The sequence below is a fragment of the Phaseolus vulgaris genome, chromosome 1, assembly GCF_051622355.1.
Source record: "Phaseolus vulgaris cultivar YP4 chromosome 1, ASM5162235v1, whole genome shotgun sequence".
Taxonomy (NCBI): Eukaryota; Viridiplantae; Streptophyta; class Magnoliopsida; order Fabales; family Fabaceae; genus Phaseolus; species Phaseolus vulgaris.
This window is the reverse complement of record NC_143498.1, coordinates 43,471,061-43,491,147: the sequence shown is the minus strand read 5'-3', so window position 1 is coordinate 43,491,147 and position 20,087 is coordinate 43,471,061. Positions and strand designations below refer to the sequence as shown.

General features: G+C 36.3%; 2 protein-coding genes across 2 annotated transcripts; both read right to left on the bottom strand.

Moving 5' to 3' along the window:
• Window positions 1-732: 732 nt before the first annotated feature.
• Window positions 733-1,336, bottom strand: LOC137814203 (outer envelope membrane protein 7). Its single transcript, XM_068616797.2, has one exon. It carries the CDS (start codon window positions 1,166-1,168, stop codon window positions 917-919), a length of 252 nt encoding a protein of 83 aa, XP_068472898.1. The 5' UTR covers window positions 1,169-1,336; the 3' UTR covers window positions 733-916.
• Window positions 1,337-2,568: 1,232 nt separating this feature from the next.
• On the bottom strand, window positions 2,569-8,898 carry LOC137814202 (small nuclear ribonucleoprotein SmD1b). Its single transcript, XM_068616796.1, has 4 exons — window positions 8,721-8,898; window positions 8,540-8,616; window positions 2,977-3,168; window positions 2,569-2,863 (listed from the first exon to the last, which is right to left on the bottom strand). Exons 1-4 carry the CDS (start codon window positions 8,732-8,734, stop codon window positions 2,802-2,804), a joined length of 345 nt encoding a protein of 114 aa, XP_068472897.1. The 5' UTR covers window positions 8,735-8,898; the 3' UTR covers window positions 2,569-2,801.
• Between the last annotated feature and the right edge of the window lie 11,189 nt (window positions 8,899-20,087).

Below are 20,087 nucleotides of genomic sequence, written 5' to 3'. Positions count from 1 at the left end.
AGATCTTATAGATATATAGATAATCTATAAATACTTCTGTATACGCTCAGAATTTGGAAGACAATTTCTCCCCAGTGAAGATTTCAGATCCAATTCACCTAACCTAGTTAGAAAAAAAAAAGAGTGATGTGTGCATCTGTTCCATTCCCAAGAAATAACACAGCCTTACATCCCAGCAAGGAGCTCACAAATTTCGTTCAACAAATCATAACTGTTGTGAGCTCTCAAGTCACAAATCAAGGGGATAAATTGAGGTTCTTGGCAAAGAAATGTCCTCAGGACAAGGCAGGACCCATATAAACCTAGCAGATATGTACTTGAAAACAACTAAAGAACACCACTAATTGTGCCTCACCAAGTGATGACATGTTTGGTCAAATTCTACAAACATTTCTAAAAGAGTAGATATAAATAAAAACAAATAAACTAAGTGTCTTTATAAACTAAATTTATTTTTAATTAATTTATGAAATTTTTATAGTATAGTTTCTCTGATTTTTAATTTTTTGTATGAATAAATACATTTTATTTTTCTTCTAATTTTTCTCTGTTATTACTGAGATATTTGTTGGTTCAAGCATTTCGTCAAACAGTATCTATTGTCCCTTCTTGAGAACTTTAACATTAAAAATAAGGCGTTTAGTTAGAGTAGGGTACTACATCATAGTGTTCTTAAAATAGGTACAGGTAGGAAGGCAGGCATAGCATAATTAAAGAAGCTAAAACGGGAAATAGGAAAATACGAATTGTCCGTTATTTATATCCGAGGAGAAAGGAAACAGAAAGAACCTGATATTTTTTTGGATCCTACAACAAGACAGAACACAATATACAAATTGAACAGAAAACAAGGAGGTTATTTGAAATGGACAATTTAGAGATGTGAGGAAATTCAAAATACATGAATGGGAAAAGTTCAGGCGTCATCGGCGTCGGCGGCGGCGTCGGAGGCTTCGTCGGAGGCGGTTTGAGAATCATAGACCTCAGGCAGGTCGTTGGTGGGTTTAGGATCAGCATCGTCCGGAACGTCGTCGGGGTCACGAGCGGGGTCGGACTTGTCGACGGAGGCACGTGCCTTGGAGAGGAAGGGTTTGAGAGCGAGCTCTATTGCGAGCCACGCAAATGCTAGGGCTCCAGCCACCACCACCGCTTCTTTGGTCTTCCCCATTCTGATACTGTTGCTGATTCTGATAATATTCCCTTATCTCTCTCCTCTCGATTCTTAATGTAAGATTGCGTCTCACACTCTCTACTTACTCACCACCACAATTTTCAAAACCTTAGCTTCTTCTGCACTACAGACAACTTCCTCTGCCACTTCCTCTTCCTACATTGCACACGTAACAACCATTTTCTACCACTTTATACTGATATCTTTTTATTATTCTAACTATATAGTAACTTTTTTTTATCAAAGTAATTGTTATTTTCTTTAGGTGAAAAAAATAAATATATCATTATTCTTATAACTCTTTCAGTGTAAAAGTGATTTTATTTTCATATAACAAAAATGTCAACGTAAAAATACGACGATAACTTTATTTTTACTACCAATAATAATCATAAATAAAAATATTTATAATATTAATACAATAATTAAAAAAATTACCTTAATCAATAAAGTCAATTACATCAAAAAATACTACGAGAAGCGTTAGTAATATATTTTTTAAAGAACCTTGATTAAATTTATTAAAATTTATAAAAGAAAAGTGAGAATAAAAAAAAAATATGAAGCTTAAAAACTATGCTTTTAATGACCTTTAACAAATAAAAAGCATTTAAAGATGTTATCAACTTCTGTATATTTTTATTGGGCTCAACTACAGACAACATATTTATGTAACCAGACTAAATTTTAAAGAGATAATGTACTATAACGTATCCTTACCATTTTTCTTTTCTGATGTTCTTTTTTTTTTTTTTCTCCGCCTCATTTAAAAGGCTAAGATCGTGCAATATACTCGCTATCCACTAACCCTCTTTACTAATAATAGATTCTAATTAAATTCACTAAGACTTTCTGATTTGTCTCATAAATGTGAAATGCAATTGAAAAATAATTTAATGCATATTTCATGCTTAAACTGTCATATATCATAACAAGGCTTATTTTCATAATACTTCTTTTTAAAGTCACATCTGAAATTAACTCTGGTTGACAAAAACCTTCATAACAGAATCTGAAAATCTAATTAGCTTAGCTTTTAAATCTTGAAATTGAACTCATTGGATAATAATATAAATAAGTAATACACCGAATTAATCTAGTTTAGCTTTTAAATATGGATCAAATAAGCAACCACTGGTTGTTTTTGGTGCGTTTTGACATGAAAATTCGATCAAACGTGGATTGCTGAAAACCCAAACACGCACTCAAAATCTTTACCAGATATTGTATTAATGTTAAAAAATTATCGGTAAAATCAAATCTCAGTGTAACACGATGGTTTTCTTTCTCCCTCTTAAAAAGGACTCAAGTTTAATATACTATGTCTAAAGTCTTCCATTAACACAAAACCACCTCTAGGAACAAGTGCTATCATCCGTAATTCCTACTGCTTCACCTTGCCTCATAAAACTACACATATATATAAGCAGATTCTCAGTTGAAATATGACAATTATCCAACAGGGAGAATTATACAAGGGAACTTGCAAGATAATGGGCAACGTGAACAAAGTCTGCATGACTAACTTAACAACAGGTCAACAGCACTTCTACAACGTCTTTAAAACTCATCAGAAAATTTCCCTACAATAAAGGTACAACCAAATGCCACAAATTCTGTGATTTGCAATTTAACGGCCACGACCACGGCCCCGTCCGCGCCCTCGTCCCCGACCTCGCCCCAAAGGCTTCCCTGCAAATAAAATCAGAACATTTAAAACCAGAAATACAAAGATAACAGTCAACCTGAACATAATGGGCCTCTGAAAAAACAATCCACTTCTAGTCAGTCAAATAATATATTACCAGCGGTTGGCTTCTTAGGCTTGATCCTTGGAGCCTCTTCAACCAGTAATGTCTCAAGATTCAAGCTGTCAGGAAGGATATAATAACGAATGTTGTTGCCTCTCACGCTCAAATGATCCAAAGTAACTGGGTTTTTCCCTTTCAGAGTTAGTTTAACTGTTTTTAAATGAGTATTCATACTGATATCAACACCTGTAATATATTAACAAATTAATGGGTAAGCACAACTAAAGCTACTTAATACTTCTCATGTCATCCCAAAATAAGAGTTAAGGGCACCAAAATGCTAAACTCACCATTAGAAATGAGCGATCATGTATTCATTAGTTAAAGACAATGAAATTCATTTATGCTTTAATTTGATTGCGTTTGGACAACATGTATGTTAGAATATGTATTAAATATAGGTAGTTATTAGTTATATTGGAAAGTGCTATTTGTTGTACCTATGAACAGTATACTTATTAGCAATAATTACCTAGATATTCCTGATGTAATTTTTTCTATAAATAACAAAGATCAGCCCAGAGATAATAAATCTCTTCAGCTCCTTTTCTCATATTTTCAGTCTTTAAGTTGGTACCAGAAAGGTCCCGCTTTGCTAGTATTGCAGTTGTCCACCATTATCCTCCGCTGCTGCCATCATTGCCGTCGGCCGCCATCGGCAGCACAACCTTTTTGTCACTGGAACAACTCCGTGTCTTCTCCACAAGGCTCGCCGAACCTCCTTGTCTTTGTTTCAATCCTTGTTTCTCCAATTTCAGCTTTGGTTGAGAGGCTCCTATCTCCTCTCATACTCTGTCTCCATCACCGTTTGCCATGTTTTACAGTAGATACTGGTTAGGGAGTGTAGATTATTGTTGTAATTCTGGTTGTTGGTGAATTCATTCTTCAATATGTCTTACTTTACTCAAAGTGGATACAAACATCCTCAATGTTTCTTTTGTAAGAGAATTGGTCACACTCAAAATAAATGCTTCTCCTTAAATAGTTTTCCTAGCAAGATAGCAAACATCTTTCAATCTAATAAGGTTGAACCACATTTTTCTTATGAAGAATATCATAATTTGAAGTCCGGTAACCAAGCATAACATTTCACTAGTTTGTCAAAAGCTTGCATATCTCAAACCCATGGAATGTCAAAGTCTATAGATAGATAATTGACTCACGTGGTTCCAATTACATTACTGGTAATGCTTTCTTATTTTCTTCCATTTCTCATCCTAAAATTCCTCATGTCGTTACTTTAGCCAATGGATCCAAAGTTACTTCTCAAGGAGTTGGTCCAATCTCCCTTTCTTCGTCTTTGAACCTAAAACATGCTTTTTTTGTCCCCAATTGTCCTTTTAACCTAATTTCTCAATTAACTAAATCTTTAAATTGTTCTACAACCATCCATTGATGCAAATTCTTTTGTTATACAAGAGCACAGTACAGGTCAACTAATTGGTGAAGGACATAAGGGACTCTACTCTACTATCTAGCTTCTACATGATCGCTTGGGTCATCCACATTTATTAAAATTAAAAAGGATAACTTCCAAACTTAGCAAACCCCAAGTCTTAGACTGTGAGTCTTGTCAATTAGGAAAACATATTTGGTCTTCTTTTCCAAAAAGAACCAAGTCAAGGTGCAACTCTTTCTTTTCTATAATTCATTATGATATTTGGGGTCCAAGTCAAGTTTCATCCTTTGGGTTTCGTTATTTTGCCCCTTTTATTAATGAATATTCTCGTTGTACTTGGGTTTACTCAAGGAAAGATAGGTCTAAACTATTGAATATCTTTGTGTCATTCCTTAATGAAATCAAGAACCAATTTGGCCAAGTGATCAAGATCTTAAGGAGTGATAATGTCAAAGAATGCTTTTCCTCTAGTGTTTCCACTCTTTTAAACTCACATGGCATTTTACACCACTCCACATGTCCTCGTAACCTCGACAAAATAGTATAGAAGAGAGAAAGAATAAACACTTAGTTAAAACTACTTGTACCTTGTTGCTTGGTGCCAAACTAAGTTAAACACTTAGTTAAAACATTTCCTTTGATTGTGTGTTTTGTACATGATGTGTCTCCAAATTTGGATAAAGTTTCAACTTATGCTATCAAAAGTGTCGTTTTAGGATATTCTTGTCTTTAAAAAGGGTATCAATGTTATTCACCTGACACTAAAAGATATTACATGTCTACAAGTGTCACCTTTTTTTTTAAGAAACTCCTTTCTTCTCTTCCTCCACAAAAGATGTTAATTTTGTCCAATAGGTCTTGCCTATGCCTTTAGTTGAGCCCGTTGGGTATCCTACTCCTAAAAATGTTCTAACGTCTCCAATGTAATTCAAATTCTTCTCAACAACTCAATTCACCTAGACCATCTCCTTTTATCCCTTCTCAACAACTTAATCCAATGACTAGTCCAATGCCACATGGTGAGTCCTTTTCATCAGGTCCTTCACCATTGTCTTCCCATAGTAGGTCTCATGTTAATGAAGATTCCAATTGGCCTATTGTCATTCGAAAAGATACTTTTTCTACACGCAATCCTCATCCTATTTACAATTTTCTATGTTATCATCGTTTGTCCACTTCCTATTGTTCTTTTATCTCCTTTGTATCTTCCAATACCATTCCTAAAAACGTGAAAGAGGCATTTGATCTTCTTGGATGGCGACAAGTCATGATTGATGAAATGCAAGCTCTGAAACATAATGATACATGAGACTTAGTACTTCTTCCACATGGAAAAAGTAGGTTGTTGGTTGTCGTTGGTTTTACGCCATTAAAGTTGGGCCAAATGGTGAAGTTGATTGCCCCAAAGCTAGATTGGTGGCTAAAAAATATACTCAAATCTATGGCCTTGATTATGGTGATACATTTTCTCTCGTAGCCAAAAAAGCTATACATCATTGGCCTCTCCATCAATTAGATATAAAAAATGTTTTCCTACATGGTGATTTAGAAGAGGAGATTTACATGGAGCAACCTCCTAGTTTTGTTGCTCATGGGGAGTTTGGCTTGGTTTTATGTTCCATCAATCTATCTATGGTCACAAGCAATCTCCTCATGCTTGGTTTTGCAAATTCAATCATAGTGTTCAAACTTTTGGAATGAAACACAGTGAGGCAAATCATTCAATTTTTCATCGTCATACCTCGCCTAGAAAATGTATTTACTTAATTGTGTATGTTGATGACATAGTTATTCCGGGAAATGGTGCAGCTAGAATAATCTTGCAACTAAAGGAACACTTGTGTAGCCACTTTTAGACCAAAGATCTTGGAAGTCTCAAATACTTTCTAGGCATTGAAGTGGCTCAAGCAAAGGAAGGTGTTGTAGTTTCTCAAAAAAATGTGTTTGATATCTTGGAAGAAATAGGCATGACTGACAGTAGATCAACAGATAGCCCTATGGATCCAAATATTGACTTATTGCGTTGACAACTAAAGACAACATATACGATATAATTTACAAAGTTTTCTATGTGTGTGTGACTAAGCCAAACTAAATCCAAAAGAAGCTTGTTCAAAAGAAAATTTCACAAGCCAAACTGCAAGGGGTCTAAATTTAATTGAAAGAACGAGGAGAATAGTATATGTCGGACAAATTTGGTATAGGTAAGGCAATAAAGGAGTTGCGTATCATAACAAGAAACAAGAGTAAAGGGCAAGCCTCAATAAGAAGCTTGTGCAATATAGCTAATCTAAATTACAGCATCATGCAAACTTACTCCAAAGATTACAGGGTTAACTGCTGTCATGGTACCATATATATGAAGTTTCAAAAGATTTGCCTCAAAAGTGAGGTATCCAGACTCCATAGTTCAAGATGCTTCTTACAAAAATGTCGTAAGCAACAGATATCTTTCTACTGTTCCAAGTTTAGAGTTGAAACTTAAAAACAGTAATTAATTACTTAATTTACATCAGATACTTTAGTGAAATTTATAAAGGAGAGAATAGGGTCGGTAAAAATTAGAAGACAGACTAGAAATTATGGATACAACACAGGACAGAAATATAATATATGAGGTGGAATATGGACACAGATACAGCCAATTTTAAAGTTTATAGTACACAACATACATATAATACACCAGATAAATGACTTGAGATTTAACAGATTTTAAATTGAAGGAGATAATTTATGTTTAAAAAATGATAATGGGTCATTCTAGATGGAGTATGATGTTAAAATTTGCCTACTTAATGTATTATTTCAAACAATGTTGGTATAAAAAACTTTAAAAGTAGAAAATTATAAAAATGCAACTAAAAGTATTGAAAGTGTCTGCAGTTACCCAACATATAAAAATATCCAATGTGGTTACAACATGACACGGTTACCATCTATAAGTGTTTGAGCTTTTTAGAGGACATGACATGACCGGAAAAGACAAGAGAAATTTTCATTCATAACATAAGGTGTAACAGTGAAAAGAACAAGTTGAACATGAAGAGATATCACGACTGCAGGAATGCTGTTCAATCTCCCTACCATGTCAATTCAGGAAAAAAAGCCACAGTATACAACCAAAAAAGGGTCAGTCCTACAGTAAGTTTAGGAGCAAAGAGTAGAGAGAGATTTCAAACTTAAAAATTCCAGATCATATTAGCTATGCAGTAAGTTGCAACCTATCAGAATGATGAAAGAGTTCCCATCTTATTGACTCGTAGAAAATGACAGGGTAAATAGCTATTCACTTTGACATTACATGAAGATAAAGAAATCACAAGTAAAAAAGTCATATACCAACTGTAAAATATAACTGAAACTGAAAAAGAAAGTTAAACATACAAGTGTAGAAATGGATCTTAGTTTTAGCAATTGCCAGTAATGCTTTGCAAGTAATACATGATTACGAATTTTTTTCTTGGGATGAAAGATTGTCCTTTATGATAAACCTCCATTAGCAACACAGCAATTTAATAACATAAATAAAATTATAAAGAATATCCAACAGATTTTATTCAAATTGATCAATCTAAGTATAAATAATCAGAATCTCTGCAGTTTACACTGATATATTATATGGACAAGTGGTCTTCTATAAAGAGAGAGAGCGGTGGGTGTCAAACTGTAGCATCGCAAGCATAATTATAGACGCTTACTCTGGAATGCGCACATACTATCTGACCTCAAAAGAATTAGTAATTTATTTACACACAGAGAATCAAACTGCCTCTCTGCTTCACTTTTTCTTCCACAATAACAGAATGATATCGATTAAATTCTTTTGAGCGCAAAGTTTAGACATGTGAAATCTCGTCATTTGAACGCTAGGCACATGAAAAAAAAATTGCAATATAGTTCCCAAAATACACAAAAAAAAAACGAAGATCCAGCGCAACAATTAGAGAGTGCAATGAAAATCTACATTAGGTTTTAGCAATGGAGAAAACAAGCGAGCATCCCTGCAGCATTCCATTCGCAACTAATATCCAAGACCGAAAGCTTTAACGCTAAATCTTAACATACAGGTTTAAGCGCGAAGCAAACTAGGGTTTAACACAGGCAGCAACAAAATCGGGCGGTGGAGATGAAAACCAATGAGAAAGAGAAGAAGAGTACCTGTAATGGTGCCGTGAACAACAGTGCCATTCTTAAGCTCAATCGAAACGGTTTCGTTGTTCAGCTTCATGAGAAACCTGTTCCAGTTTTACACACTTATTACAATCAGATTGAAACAAAAAGAGTGAAGAGTGAGAGAATAAAAAAAGGAGAAATGAGAATGAGAACGAAGAGGTGACACCTGACGAGTTTCATGGTGGGAGAGAAGACGGTGAGTGAGTGAGGGTTTTGAAACACAAGAGTCGCGGGTCGCTGCACTACGCGTTTTTTTTATAGATTTAGAGCCTAAAAACCAAACAGGTAGAAGATGTAAACAGCTCTTATAACTACTGCAACAGTATTCCCCACACTCTTAACTCAAACAAAATGGTCAATAGTACAAAGTCAAAAGTAAAAGGTAGTACATACAATAAATAGTTTTTTTAATATAAATTATTATAGTAACATTTTAGTTTATGTAGAACACAACATCAATGTTGTTTTGTATAACTAATATTCATAATTAATAAATACTTGTAACATATATACTATAGTTTTTTATCAAAATTCATTTTTAAAAAATGTACCTGAATATATAAACTATATTTTATATTTATAATAACAAATTTATGTTAATTCAATATTTTATTGAGCATTTTACTTTTGAAATATTAAAATTTAATTCAAAAGTATATATTTTGAAAAGATAAGAGAATTAAAAAATTCAAAATATTATTGATTTAAAAAAAGTTTTTATTTAAGAATGTAATATTAGCTATTGTATCACCAATACCACAACTTTAAGAAAATCACTTACAAATCTAAATAACTTAAATTTATTTAAAAAATTAATTTTGTTGTAGCAAAATGGTTCATATTTAGTAATGACTCATCTTTAGATGTTAACAAAAATCTAAAACCCTATAAATATAGCTTAATCATTGACGAAATATTCATTTAATTTATTTTTCTTAATCACTATTGAATGGTCTATACCTAGTAATTGTTTATCTTTGAATGTAAACCTAGGTCCAAAAATCTATAAATATAGCTTAATCTTTCACGAAGTACTCACTTAATCTATTTTACTTACTCATTAACTACTTTCTAAATATTTTCTCTAACTCTTACTAGTTTGAGGGTGAGAGAATTTTATGTAGGTGGACCTCCACTCGGTGTTTCATCAACGGAACACGACAACCATTATAAAGAGGATTTATCTTAATCAAAGATCAACTTCTTCAAAGCCTCTCCTAATCCACCTTGGATGGTTCCAACTTAGTTTCAGTAAGAATATGTGACACCCACTGTGGGACTTGGTAAAACTATTCCCAAACCACAACTCTTATGATACTCAACAAAAACCAAATTATAGCATCAACATCGTCATATCACAATATATTTTTCCTTAATGTTTTAAAAGCTCATATGGAGGTTATTATCCATAAGAATGAAGCAAATGTCCAAAGCGTCATCATTGGCATGTAGAACAAGTTCGACAATGACTTGGGACTTATAAGAAATCAACATTGTGATGAGATGTAAGTCCATCGTGATGAGATGCAAGCTCTTTAATAGCAACTCGCCATAATACATTAAGATTGGACCACACACTGATTTGAGCAAAATTTACAACCACAACATATAGAGCAGGTTGGGAGTCTCGTCATGTTATCCTTGGTAAACTTGTCAAGGATACGGGCCAACCAGCACAAGGTACTCAACCACAAAGGGTATCTACGAAATCATGGACACAATGGATTTAGACTAGAAGTCAGTCCCGAGTTGCCGACAAAATTGTCAACTTAGCACAACCAGTTAATTGGATCCAAAGGTCCAACACATATACAAAATTGCAAGTATGTGATTAGCATATGACATTTAAAGTTGTGTTGATTCCCTCGTTAAACGCAAAGAAGCGAGCCAACCTAGTTGGCTTTCACCCCTTCACGCCCATAGTCATGAAATCCCGACTCTCTGACATATGGAAGTGACCATCTGTTGAAAAGTATGACGTCTCCTCGAACCCATAGGCGCATGTTAAGGCCTATCTCACCAAAGTCAACCTCTTTTTAAAGATTTAGGAGTACATTGTCAGTTGTTTCCCATTACTCTTAAGGGTGGTATTACTCTCTGCCTTGGAATTCCATCAACTCATTTGCTACCTTCTATGTGAGGTTCTCAACTCAGTTTGTTGATTACAAATTGACAGTCGCATGCTCAACCTCACTCAAGCATGTCACTAATGAGCATAATTCTATTAAAACTTAATAATTTTAATCATAGATTCTTTGGCTGTAATAATGAGTAAATTCATTATTTTAATTAATATTCTACTAATTGGGTTTATTTGGGGTTTACTTTTTTTTTATTTTGTATTTTTAACCCAAGTTGCTTCCTTTGAATCAAAATAGGAAACAAAATCTGAAATAAAGAATTAGAGAATTAAGTATACAAATATCTAAAAAAAAGAATTGAATGCAAATTTCTGTAGGGATATTCTGTCAAAATCCTGCAATTAAAATTCCTCTGCAAAATCCTTCAAAAGTAGAGCAAATATACTTTGAATATATTATTAAAGACAATCTTCTGCAATATCTCTCAGAGTAGTGTTGGAATCAATTACAATCAATGCAAAAATCTAGAGAAAATTGGAAACAATATATCTGAAAAAGAAGCAAGAATAAAATATGAGACTGTTTGGGAATGAAGATATATGTTTAATAATTTGAAACAGGAAAGGAAGCCTTTGATAATTGTAAATTAATATCATACGGCATATTTTCAATTCGATTATGTGTAAGGAAAATAAGATTATAAAAGAGACTTCAAATGAAGGAAAATGGGAGCTTTTGGATCATGTTTCATAGGACCAACACACATTCTAGACCTAATTTTATTTTCTTGTGTTGTTCTTGTTTTGCCTCCGCATGGAAGACTAACCTTTTTGGTTGATTCCTTAGTAATTTCCCATTGAGATATGATGTTTTCATTAATAAAAGTTTCATTTTTCAATTATCCATAGCAGTTGTTTTAATATTCTAATCTCCTTAAAAACTAGTTTTTATGAGAGGTTGTACTTGAACGCATGATTGAGAGTCTTAGTTATCTTAAACATTGGTTTCTTAGTTAGTTCTCATTGTTCTAATTAATTTTTTGGGCGCATGATTCAAGATAGAGAAGATAAACATTTCATGGAGTATACACATGGAACAAAGTGAGTACAGATTAAACCACTAGACGCATGTATTTACTAGTGAGCTTCAAGTTGAATTAGATTGACGGATGTTCAATCTGATTTAGCTCTGGGTGAGAATTGAAGGATGATAATCTTTAGATGACCTATGAAGAATTCATTGGTGGAATAACTTGGGGAACAACCACTTTTTATTTGTTGTTTTAATCTCTTTTATATTTTATGTTAAACAATCTCAACCCCTTTATTGTTATTGCTAATTTTTCTTACTTACAGATAGATTATGAATATTGGTTTACTGATTTCACTATTGGATTCATTGGGAGGCGACTTGGGGTAATCTGACCACCGTTATACTATCATCTTCTAGTGTTAGACAGGTCTACGTTAGAATCATTTTAATTTGACTATTAAACGATAGTTATCAGTCACTCAAGGAGATGGTAAGCCCCTACGATGGTATATGACTTTGTTTGTCAAAACATCCACTAATATTCTCGATTTTCATCTAATAGTGGCAATGAGTTCTCTTTTAGTGGGACTTTGTCTAGGAACTTTCCTTAATTCATATGGTATGGTGAGGTTACTGCTCCCAGTCTATTTGATCTCCCATGAAACCTACCAAGCAACCATCACAGGGTCTTAGCTGATCTAGGGGTATCTACAGCCCCAAATACGTCTCCCAAAACATCAATCCGGTCGAACTGTCCTTGTCCACAAGAACTCTGTCCACATTTTGGCCCATAGTAATAACTGAGATGACTATGAGATCTTCCTCGTGAGGAAAAACATCCTTAGAATCCGACGTTGTGAAATAGATGTGAGGAAAAACATTATTGCTCGGACGTAATGTTTTCGGCTAGAAGCCGAAGTCCCTCCCTTAGAGAATCCCCTCGCAATTGTGTTGAAATCACCCAAGATAGGTGTCTCATGGTTTGTTGCATCTACAAAGTTTTCTTTCTTTCCTTTCTCTGCCTCGTCATCAAGATACCTGGACAAAAATCCCTCCTTCACCAACTTCACGAGCTGGTAGGATAATGTGAGACATTGCTCAATGTTGTGACATTGGGCACGGTGGAATTCGCACCAATCATTGTTTCGTCCACCCAGAACTCAATCTGTCTTCTTTGGGAAACACAACTTTTTTTGCCACATCCTCTTTGGTGATGAGCGTTTTGTATGAAGCTCGGAATCACGGCTTGGGCACCTCATCGTCTATTCATCCCTTCATATTGTCCTTTTTCGCAACATAGGGGACGTACCTCTGGTCGGAGCGCCGACTCATAGATGGTCCAGTGTTTCTTGAGTAGTGTTCTCGTTCGTACTCCTTGTATCGTCCTTACTTAGGTTGTGAGTTGCCATGTTTCACTATTATGGCTTCCTTTGCTTCTATATGAGCGACTGCCCTTTCTCTAACCTCAGCCATCGACTCAGCTCGGTTTCGTATGAGCGAGTCGCTAAAAGGGCTTGCCCACATCCCCTTTACAAAAACGACGACAACCATATCATCATTCGATGTTGGAAGCCTTACTAAAAAAGCACAATAACTATTTAGATATTCTTTCAAGGACTCGCCCTCCCTCTACCTGACATCAAAGAGGTCAGGAAGTCGAGGAGGGTCAACTTAGATTCTAGAGAATTGTTCTTTGAAGATTCTAGAGAACTGTTCTTTAAAGATTCTAGAGAACTGTTGGTACGACATTACATGATCGTCAGGGATGCTGCTGAACCAATGGAGGGTTGTTCATGTGAATGTTCCCATGAACATTTTGCATTGGATGGCGTCTGACCCACTTGAGATGATCATTTGGGCCCTAAATGCCTTCAAGTGGCTATCAGGATCCTCCATTCCTGTAAAAAGAGTTATCTTTGGGGTGAGAAAATGAGGGGAGATCGGTTCCTCCATGATTTTCCGAGAGAAAGACTGTGGGTCGTCCCTTAAGGACAAATTAGGGGAGCGGACCCGAACAATACGCCGTTGTTGCCTGTGCATGGACCTCCACAACTCATCATTAGTTTTGGTAGCTTCTCATTAATCTGAGCGGTCTTCTCCATCATCTTTCAGGAAGCTTCTATATTCTCCCATGAGGTGCTCTTGATGAGCCCGAACTTCCTCCCGTTGCCGCTCCTGTTCAACTCGGGCCTCTTCCCTTAGCTGCGCATGCTTGACACGTGCCTATTCTCAGAGAAGGTCATGGTCCGCCCAAGCTTCTTCACGCAGGTGCTCTTGCTCGGTTTGGGCCTCCCCCGAAGGCGATCTTATTCCTGACGGTAATCCTCATTAGCTTGTTGAAGAGCCCTCATCGTCTCAATGATTTGTTGCAACATGGGGGGCTTCATCTCCGTTGGGGCACCTGAACTCCTTGCCTTGTGTTTCTCATGACGTGTAGTTGTGTTGAGAATTTTGTATCCAATGGGATCAGGTTTACTTGGTCTCACGGTGGGTGCCAAATGTTCTTGCCGACTGACCTGATTCGGATATGGTAGGTGGATTTCAGACTTTCCTTCCTTTTGTTGCTGCCTTTGGATGCTTAGAATTCTCAATGAGGGGAGCTCCACCTGTAGATAAGACTTCAACAATCAAATCAGTGAGAGCATATAGTATGAGTGTGGGTGTATTGTATGGAATTGCACTTACCTTTGACTAGGGTCTTGAAACCCTTTTTATAGTACTCGTAAATTTTGCTTTTAGGAGTCAACAACCATAAAGATATTATGTTAATATTTACCCTTTGTTTTGGGGATGTTGCCAGAGCTTTATCTCTAACTGTTTTTATCTTCATATGTCTAACTGATTCTGTTATATTTTCAATTGTTTAATATATTTTGCCAATTTGTTTGGCCTTACTTCTTAGCACGTTACTGAGCCGACCCTTTATACGTTATTGGGCCTGTTATCATTTTGGGCCAACCAAGTACCTTATCCTTTTGGATCAACCGAGCCAGAGTAGCGTTCTTACGTGCTCGATTGGGTCCCGAGCACGACCGATCGATACAGTATTCATACCAATGAGTTTGACTACTTGCACCATTTGTGTTTGTATCAGTGAGTCTAACTAATCATATCATGTGCTTGTATTAGCGGGTTTGATTGATTGTGCGACATATATTTGTATCATATATGCTATACAATTTATTATTTGATAATTGTTTTCACTTCCTATATTTTTCATATGTACTGATTGTCTTTTATAAAATGATAGAGAGAATTTAAGTATATGCACATGACACATCCATATGTTCGACAAATATTTGTTGCGGTAAATGCTACATTCCCAAGATTGTAGTGGAGTATGAATGTATAAAATAATACAGTAATCTTCAAAGGATAAAGATAATCTTTGTTGACCTTCCACTAGTACAAAATTCTTCAATAACGATACCTTTCAAAGACGGTTTGGAGACAACCATCGTTAAAAACGAGGCAGTGGCAATATTGTAATATTTCTGAATTTTTTTTTGGCCTTTTAACGATGGTTCACCCCAGAACCGTCGTTATAGGTGGAACGGGTGGGTTACAACGACGGTTCCCCCAGAACCGTCGTTAAAGGTGGCTTGTAGGTAGGTTACAACGACGGTTCATCCCAGAACCGTCGTTAAAAGTCTATTTCAAATTTTTGGCTATGTGAAAACTTAGTACGCGCGACTCAGAAAATCACTTACCTTCTTTCTCGAACTCAAATCCCTAACCAACCGCGACTGCCCCATGCCCATACATTGCCCCCACCGCGCCGCGCCGCACCGCACCCCCACCGCATCGCGCCCGCGTCGTGTGTCGCTCCGCGAACCCTGCACCGCGCCCGCGTCGTGCCGCGCCGCACCCCCACCGCACTGCGCCCGCGTTGTGTGCCGCGCTGCGAACCCTACACCGCGCCCGCGTCGTGCCGCGCCGAGACCCCCACCGCGCGCGCGTCGTGCCGCGTTGTGACCCCCACCGTTCCTGCGTCCGCCGTGCCCGAGCCGCGCCCCTACCGTTGCGCCTGCGACCGGCGTCCACGCCGACGTGACCGTCCTTTCTGCAACCGCTTGTCGTGACCGCTCATCCATTTGAGGTTAGTGTATTCTTATTTATTATCACCTATATTTTGAAAGTATTCGTTTTGAGTTTGATATTAATTGTTTATATTGAACGCATTGGTTCGGAGTCCGGAGGTGTTCGACCTTCGACAATTTTCAGTCATTATATATTGTTTTGTCATATTGAACGCACTGGTTCTGAGTCTGGAGGTGTTCGACCTTTGGCAATTTTCAGTCATTATATATTGTTTTGACATATTGAACGTACTGGTTTTATTTTTTCATGATTACATATTGAAAGTATTGGTTCTTAGTTTAGCAGTTCTATGGATCGGAGTTGGATTAATACATCACGAATAAGTGATACTTACGAAAAAGGGGTGGAAGAGTTCATACAATTCGCAGAACATAATGTCGTTAGTTATAAGAATGGAGTAAGGATAAGGTGCCCTTGTATCAATTGTTTAAATGGAAGGATATTGAGTGTTTCTAAAATTAGAGAACATCTTTTGTGTGATGGGTTTTTGAAAAGTTATACAACATGGACGTGGCATGGTGAATTGTTAGACTTGCCAAGTGTGCACGGAGGTTCGGAGGAAGTTCATTTCTCAATGGATGATAGATTAGAAGACATGATTCGTGACGTGGGAGCAGAATCATTTGCTAATGTAGTTTCTGAAAATATGTCTAATGATGCAGAGACTCCTTTGTATCCTGGTTCAACTAACTTCACACGATTATCAACAGTGTTAAGGTTGATGAATTTGAAGGCAATGAATGGATGGACCGACAAAAGTTTTACATAATTGCTTCAATTGCTTAAGGACATGCTTCCAGAAGGAAATACCTTGCCCAATCGAAATTATGAGGCGAAAAAAATACTTTGTCCAATGGGTATGGAGTATAGAAAAATACATTCATGTCCTAACGATTGTATTTTATACAGAAATGAGTATGAAGATTTAAGAAGATGTCCCAGGTGTGGTTTGTCACGCTATAAGGTTAAGGTTGGTCAGAATGATGAAATTGATGAATTGACAGAGGAAGGTCCTCCTGCTAAGGTTGTTTGGTATCTTCCGATAATTCCAAGGCTTAAGCGTTTGTTTGCAAATGCAGATGACGCTAAAAACCTTAGGTAGCATGCAGATAATAGAAAATGTGATGGATTACTTCGTCATCCTGCTGATTCTTTGCAGTGGAAGAATATTGATAAAGAACTTCCAGAATTTGGAAAAGAATCAAGAAACTTAAGACTTGGATTGGCAACTGATGGAATGAATCCCTTTGGAAATTTAAGTAGTAATCATAGTTCATGACTCGTTTTGTTAGTGATTTACAACTTACCTTCTGCGTTGTGTATGAAGCGCAAATACATGATGTTATCTATGATGATCTCTAGTCCAAAACAACCTGGAAATGACATAGATGTTTATCTTAATCCATTGATTGAAGATTTGAAATTATTGTGGAATGAAGGGGTTGATGTGTTTGACGCGTTTAAAAATGAATCTTTCCGATTGCATGCGATGTTGTTTTGTACTATCAATGACTTCCCTGCATATGGGAACTTGTCAGGTTATAGTGTGAAAGGCCATAGAGCATGTCCAATATGTCAAGACAAGACATCTTATGAGCAGTTGAAACATGGAAGAAAAACCGTGTATCTTGGGCATCGTAGATTTCTAAAGAAATATCATCCGTATCGTCGATTGAAAAAAGCTTTTAACGGATACCAAGAACATGACATTTGTCCCACTCTATTAAGTGGTGTTGAAATTTATGAAAAAATAAAAAATGTTAATGTGACTTTTGGAAAAATGAAGAAGAAGCAAACGGTGAGTGAAATATGGAAAAAAGAGATCAATCTTTTTTTATCTTTCGTATTGGTGTAAGTTGGATGTTAGACACCGTCTAGATGTAATGCACGTAGAGAAGAATGTGTGTGACAGTCTAATAGGAACACTTCTGAACATTAAAGGCAAAACAAAGGATGGTGTGAATGCACGTTTGGATTTGATTGAAATGAATATACGAGAGGAATTGGCACCGAGAGAAGTTGGTAAACGTACATACTTGCCTGCAGCGTGTTACACTTTGTCAAAGAAAGAGAAAACAAGTTTTTGTGAATGTCTTAAAGGTGTTAAGGTACCACAAGGCTACTATTCAAATGTGAAAAGTCTTGTATCTATGAATGATTTGAAACTAATTGGCTTAAAGTCACATGATTGTCACGTTCTAATGCAACAATTATTACCAGTGGCTATTCGTGGAATCTTGCCAAAAAATGTTAGGCATACAATCACTCGACTATGTTCATTTTTCAATTCCATATGTAGTAAAGAGATTGACTCTCAGAAGTTGGATGAACTTGAAGAAGAAATAATTGTTATCTTGTGTCAACTCGAGATGTTTTTTCCTCCATCTTTTTTTGATATTATGGTACACTTGGTTGTTCATCTTTTAAGAGAAATCAGATTGTGTGGGCTAGTTTATATGCGATGGATGTATCCAGTTGAACGATACATGAAGATTTTGTTATACAGGCGTCATTGACAACTATTGATCATATCTGTTCAAGATCATACCGCTGCATGGTTTTGCTCCTTGCATAAAAAACCTCCTGCCTATTTTAAAAACATTATAGATAGGTACGACAATTTCATTTAACATTTATTATTACTTATATATTATATAATGTTATGTATTCTAACATGAAATCTTATTATTTTAGTGCTTACTCTGGATATAATATGTTGTGTGGGAGGAGAACTTCAAACGCACAAAAACTCACTTGGATGTACCTTAAGGTATTTAAAGTATATTTGTTCACTTAATTTAATGTGTTTCACTCATTCATTTAATACATTTATTTTCACATGCAGTCCAACAGGCAACCTCAAAATTATGAGTGCGGTTATTATGTTATGCAGTGGATGTTGACTATTTGGCAAGCTGAAATTAAGAAAGGTTGGGATAAGGTAATACCTCAATACAATAAACACTTTAAAATTTGAGATTTATTATTCATGCACTAATTCAAAATATTTCAAATGTCACAGTTGTTCAACGACCAACACCCGCTAGATTTAGAAGCATTGGAGTATGTGAGAACAACATGGTCAAAGTATTTTGTAACCATGTATAACACTCTAGTATAGATAAATCATTACAATGACAAATTTTTTCATATATTACCAAACTTTTTTGTATTATGTTATAATTTGTTGTATGTAATTTTTATATTTAAATTATGATTTGAAATGTTTTTATTTTCTGGAATTGAAAACTTTATGCAGGTTATTTGAGATTTTTTTTAAAATAAAATTTTTTATTTTTTTTAATCAATACATATAACGACGGTTCCACTTGGAACCGTCTTTAAAAAGGCATTACTTATAACGACGGTTCCTAGAGGAACCGTCTTTGAAAGTCGCGTAAATTTTTTTTTGAAAAAAAGAAATCACCTTTAACGACGGTTTTCACAACCGTTATAAGCCCATACCTTTTAACGACGGTTCCCAGAACCGTCGTGAAAAATTCATACCTTTTAACGACGCCTGTAATAACGACGGTTCTGGAACCGTCTTTAAATGTCGATTTTAACCGTCGTTAATTTACCTTTTTGTACTAGTGTTCATATCCCACCTCAAACTGAGTCGCCTCAAACCTACGTTAAACCAAGTCAGTTTGGGCTTAGGTCAAGTTGAGTCAGTCTGGGCCCAGATAAAGATGATTCGGGATGAGACCATGTTCATCAAAGTTGGACTAGGCTCATGTCGAGTCAAGTTTGGTTCGATTGGGCCTAAATGGAACTGAGAAAGATTAGGTCATCAAGTTTAACCAAGTTGAGGTGGGTTCGTGTTGGACCGAGACATCGAGCCTACATCGGGTCAGAGCCATGTCAAATTGAGTTGGGTTGATCCCATGTCAGGTATAGTCGAGTGGGCATGGACCTAGGTCGATTTGAGTCAATATGGGTCATTCAGTCGAGTTGGGTTTGGCCTAGGTTAGGTTGAGTCTAATCAGTGAGACCCAAGTTAAGTTGAGTTCGACCGAGTCTAGGTCAAGTCGAGCCTAGGTGAGATGGAGATGAACTACGCTAGGTCGGGCTGAGTTGATTTATGCTTGTGTTGGGTCGAGACATTAGGCCTACATCGGGTTGGACCCATGTCAAGTTGAGTTGAGTCGATCCCACGTCAAGTTGAACTTAGTCGGTTAGGGTTTAACTCGAGCCAATTTGGCTTGTTCCATGTTTAATTGACTTGGGTTGGTCCCAAGTTAGGTCGAGTCCGATCAAGATTAGGTTAGGTCATGTCCAGATTGACCCAAATTTTGCTGGGTCTAATCGATTCGAGC

What these genes read in the sequence shown, in the direction of transcription:
- LOC137814202 (XM_068616796.1), bottom strand. An exon ending in TGTTCACGGCACCATTACAG is followed by an intron (nt 3,169 to 8,539) that starts GTACTCTTCTTC and finishes AATATATTACAG; the next exon opens with GTGTTGATATCAGTATGAAT. An exon ending in GCCTAAGAAGCCAACCGCTG is followed by an intron (nt 2,864 to 2,976) that starts GTAATATATTAT and finishes TTTTATTTGCAG; the next exon opens with GGAAGCCTTTGGGGCGAGGT.
- LOC137814203 (XM_068616797.2), bottom strand. Translation starts at nt 1,168, where the DNA reads ATGGGGAAGACCAAAGAAGCGGTGGTGGTGGCTGGAGCCCTAGCATTT.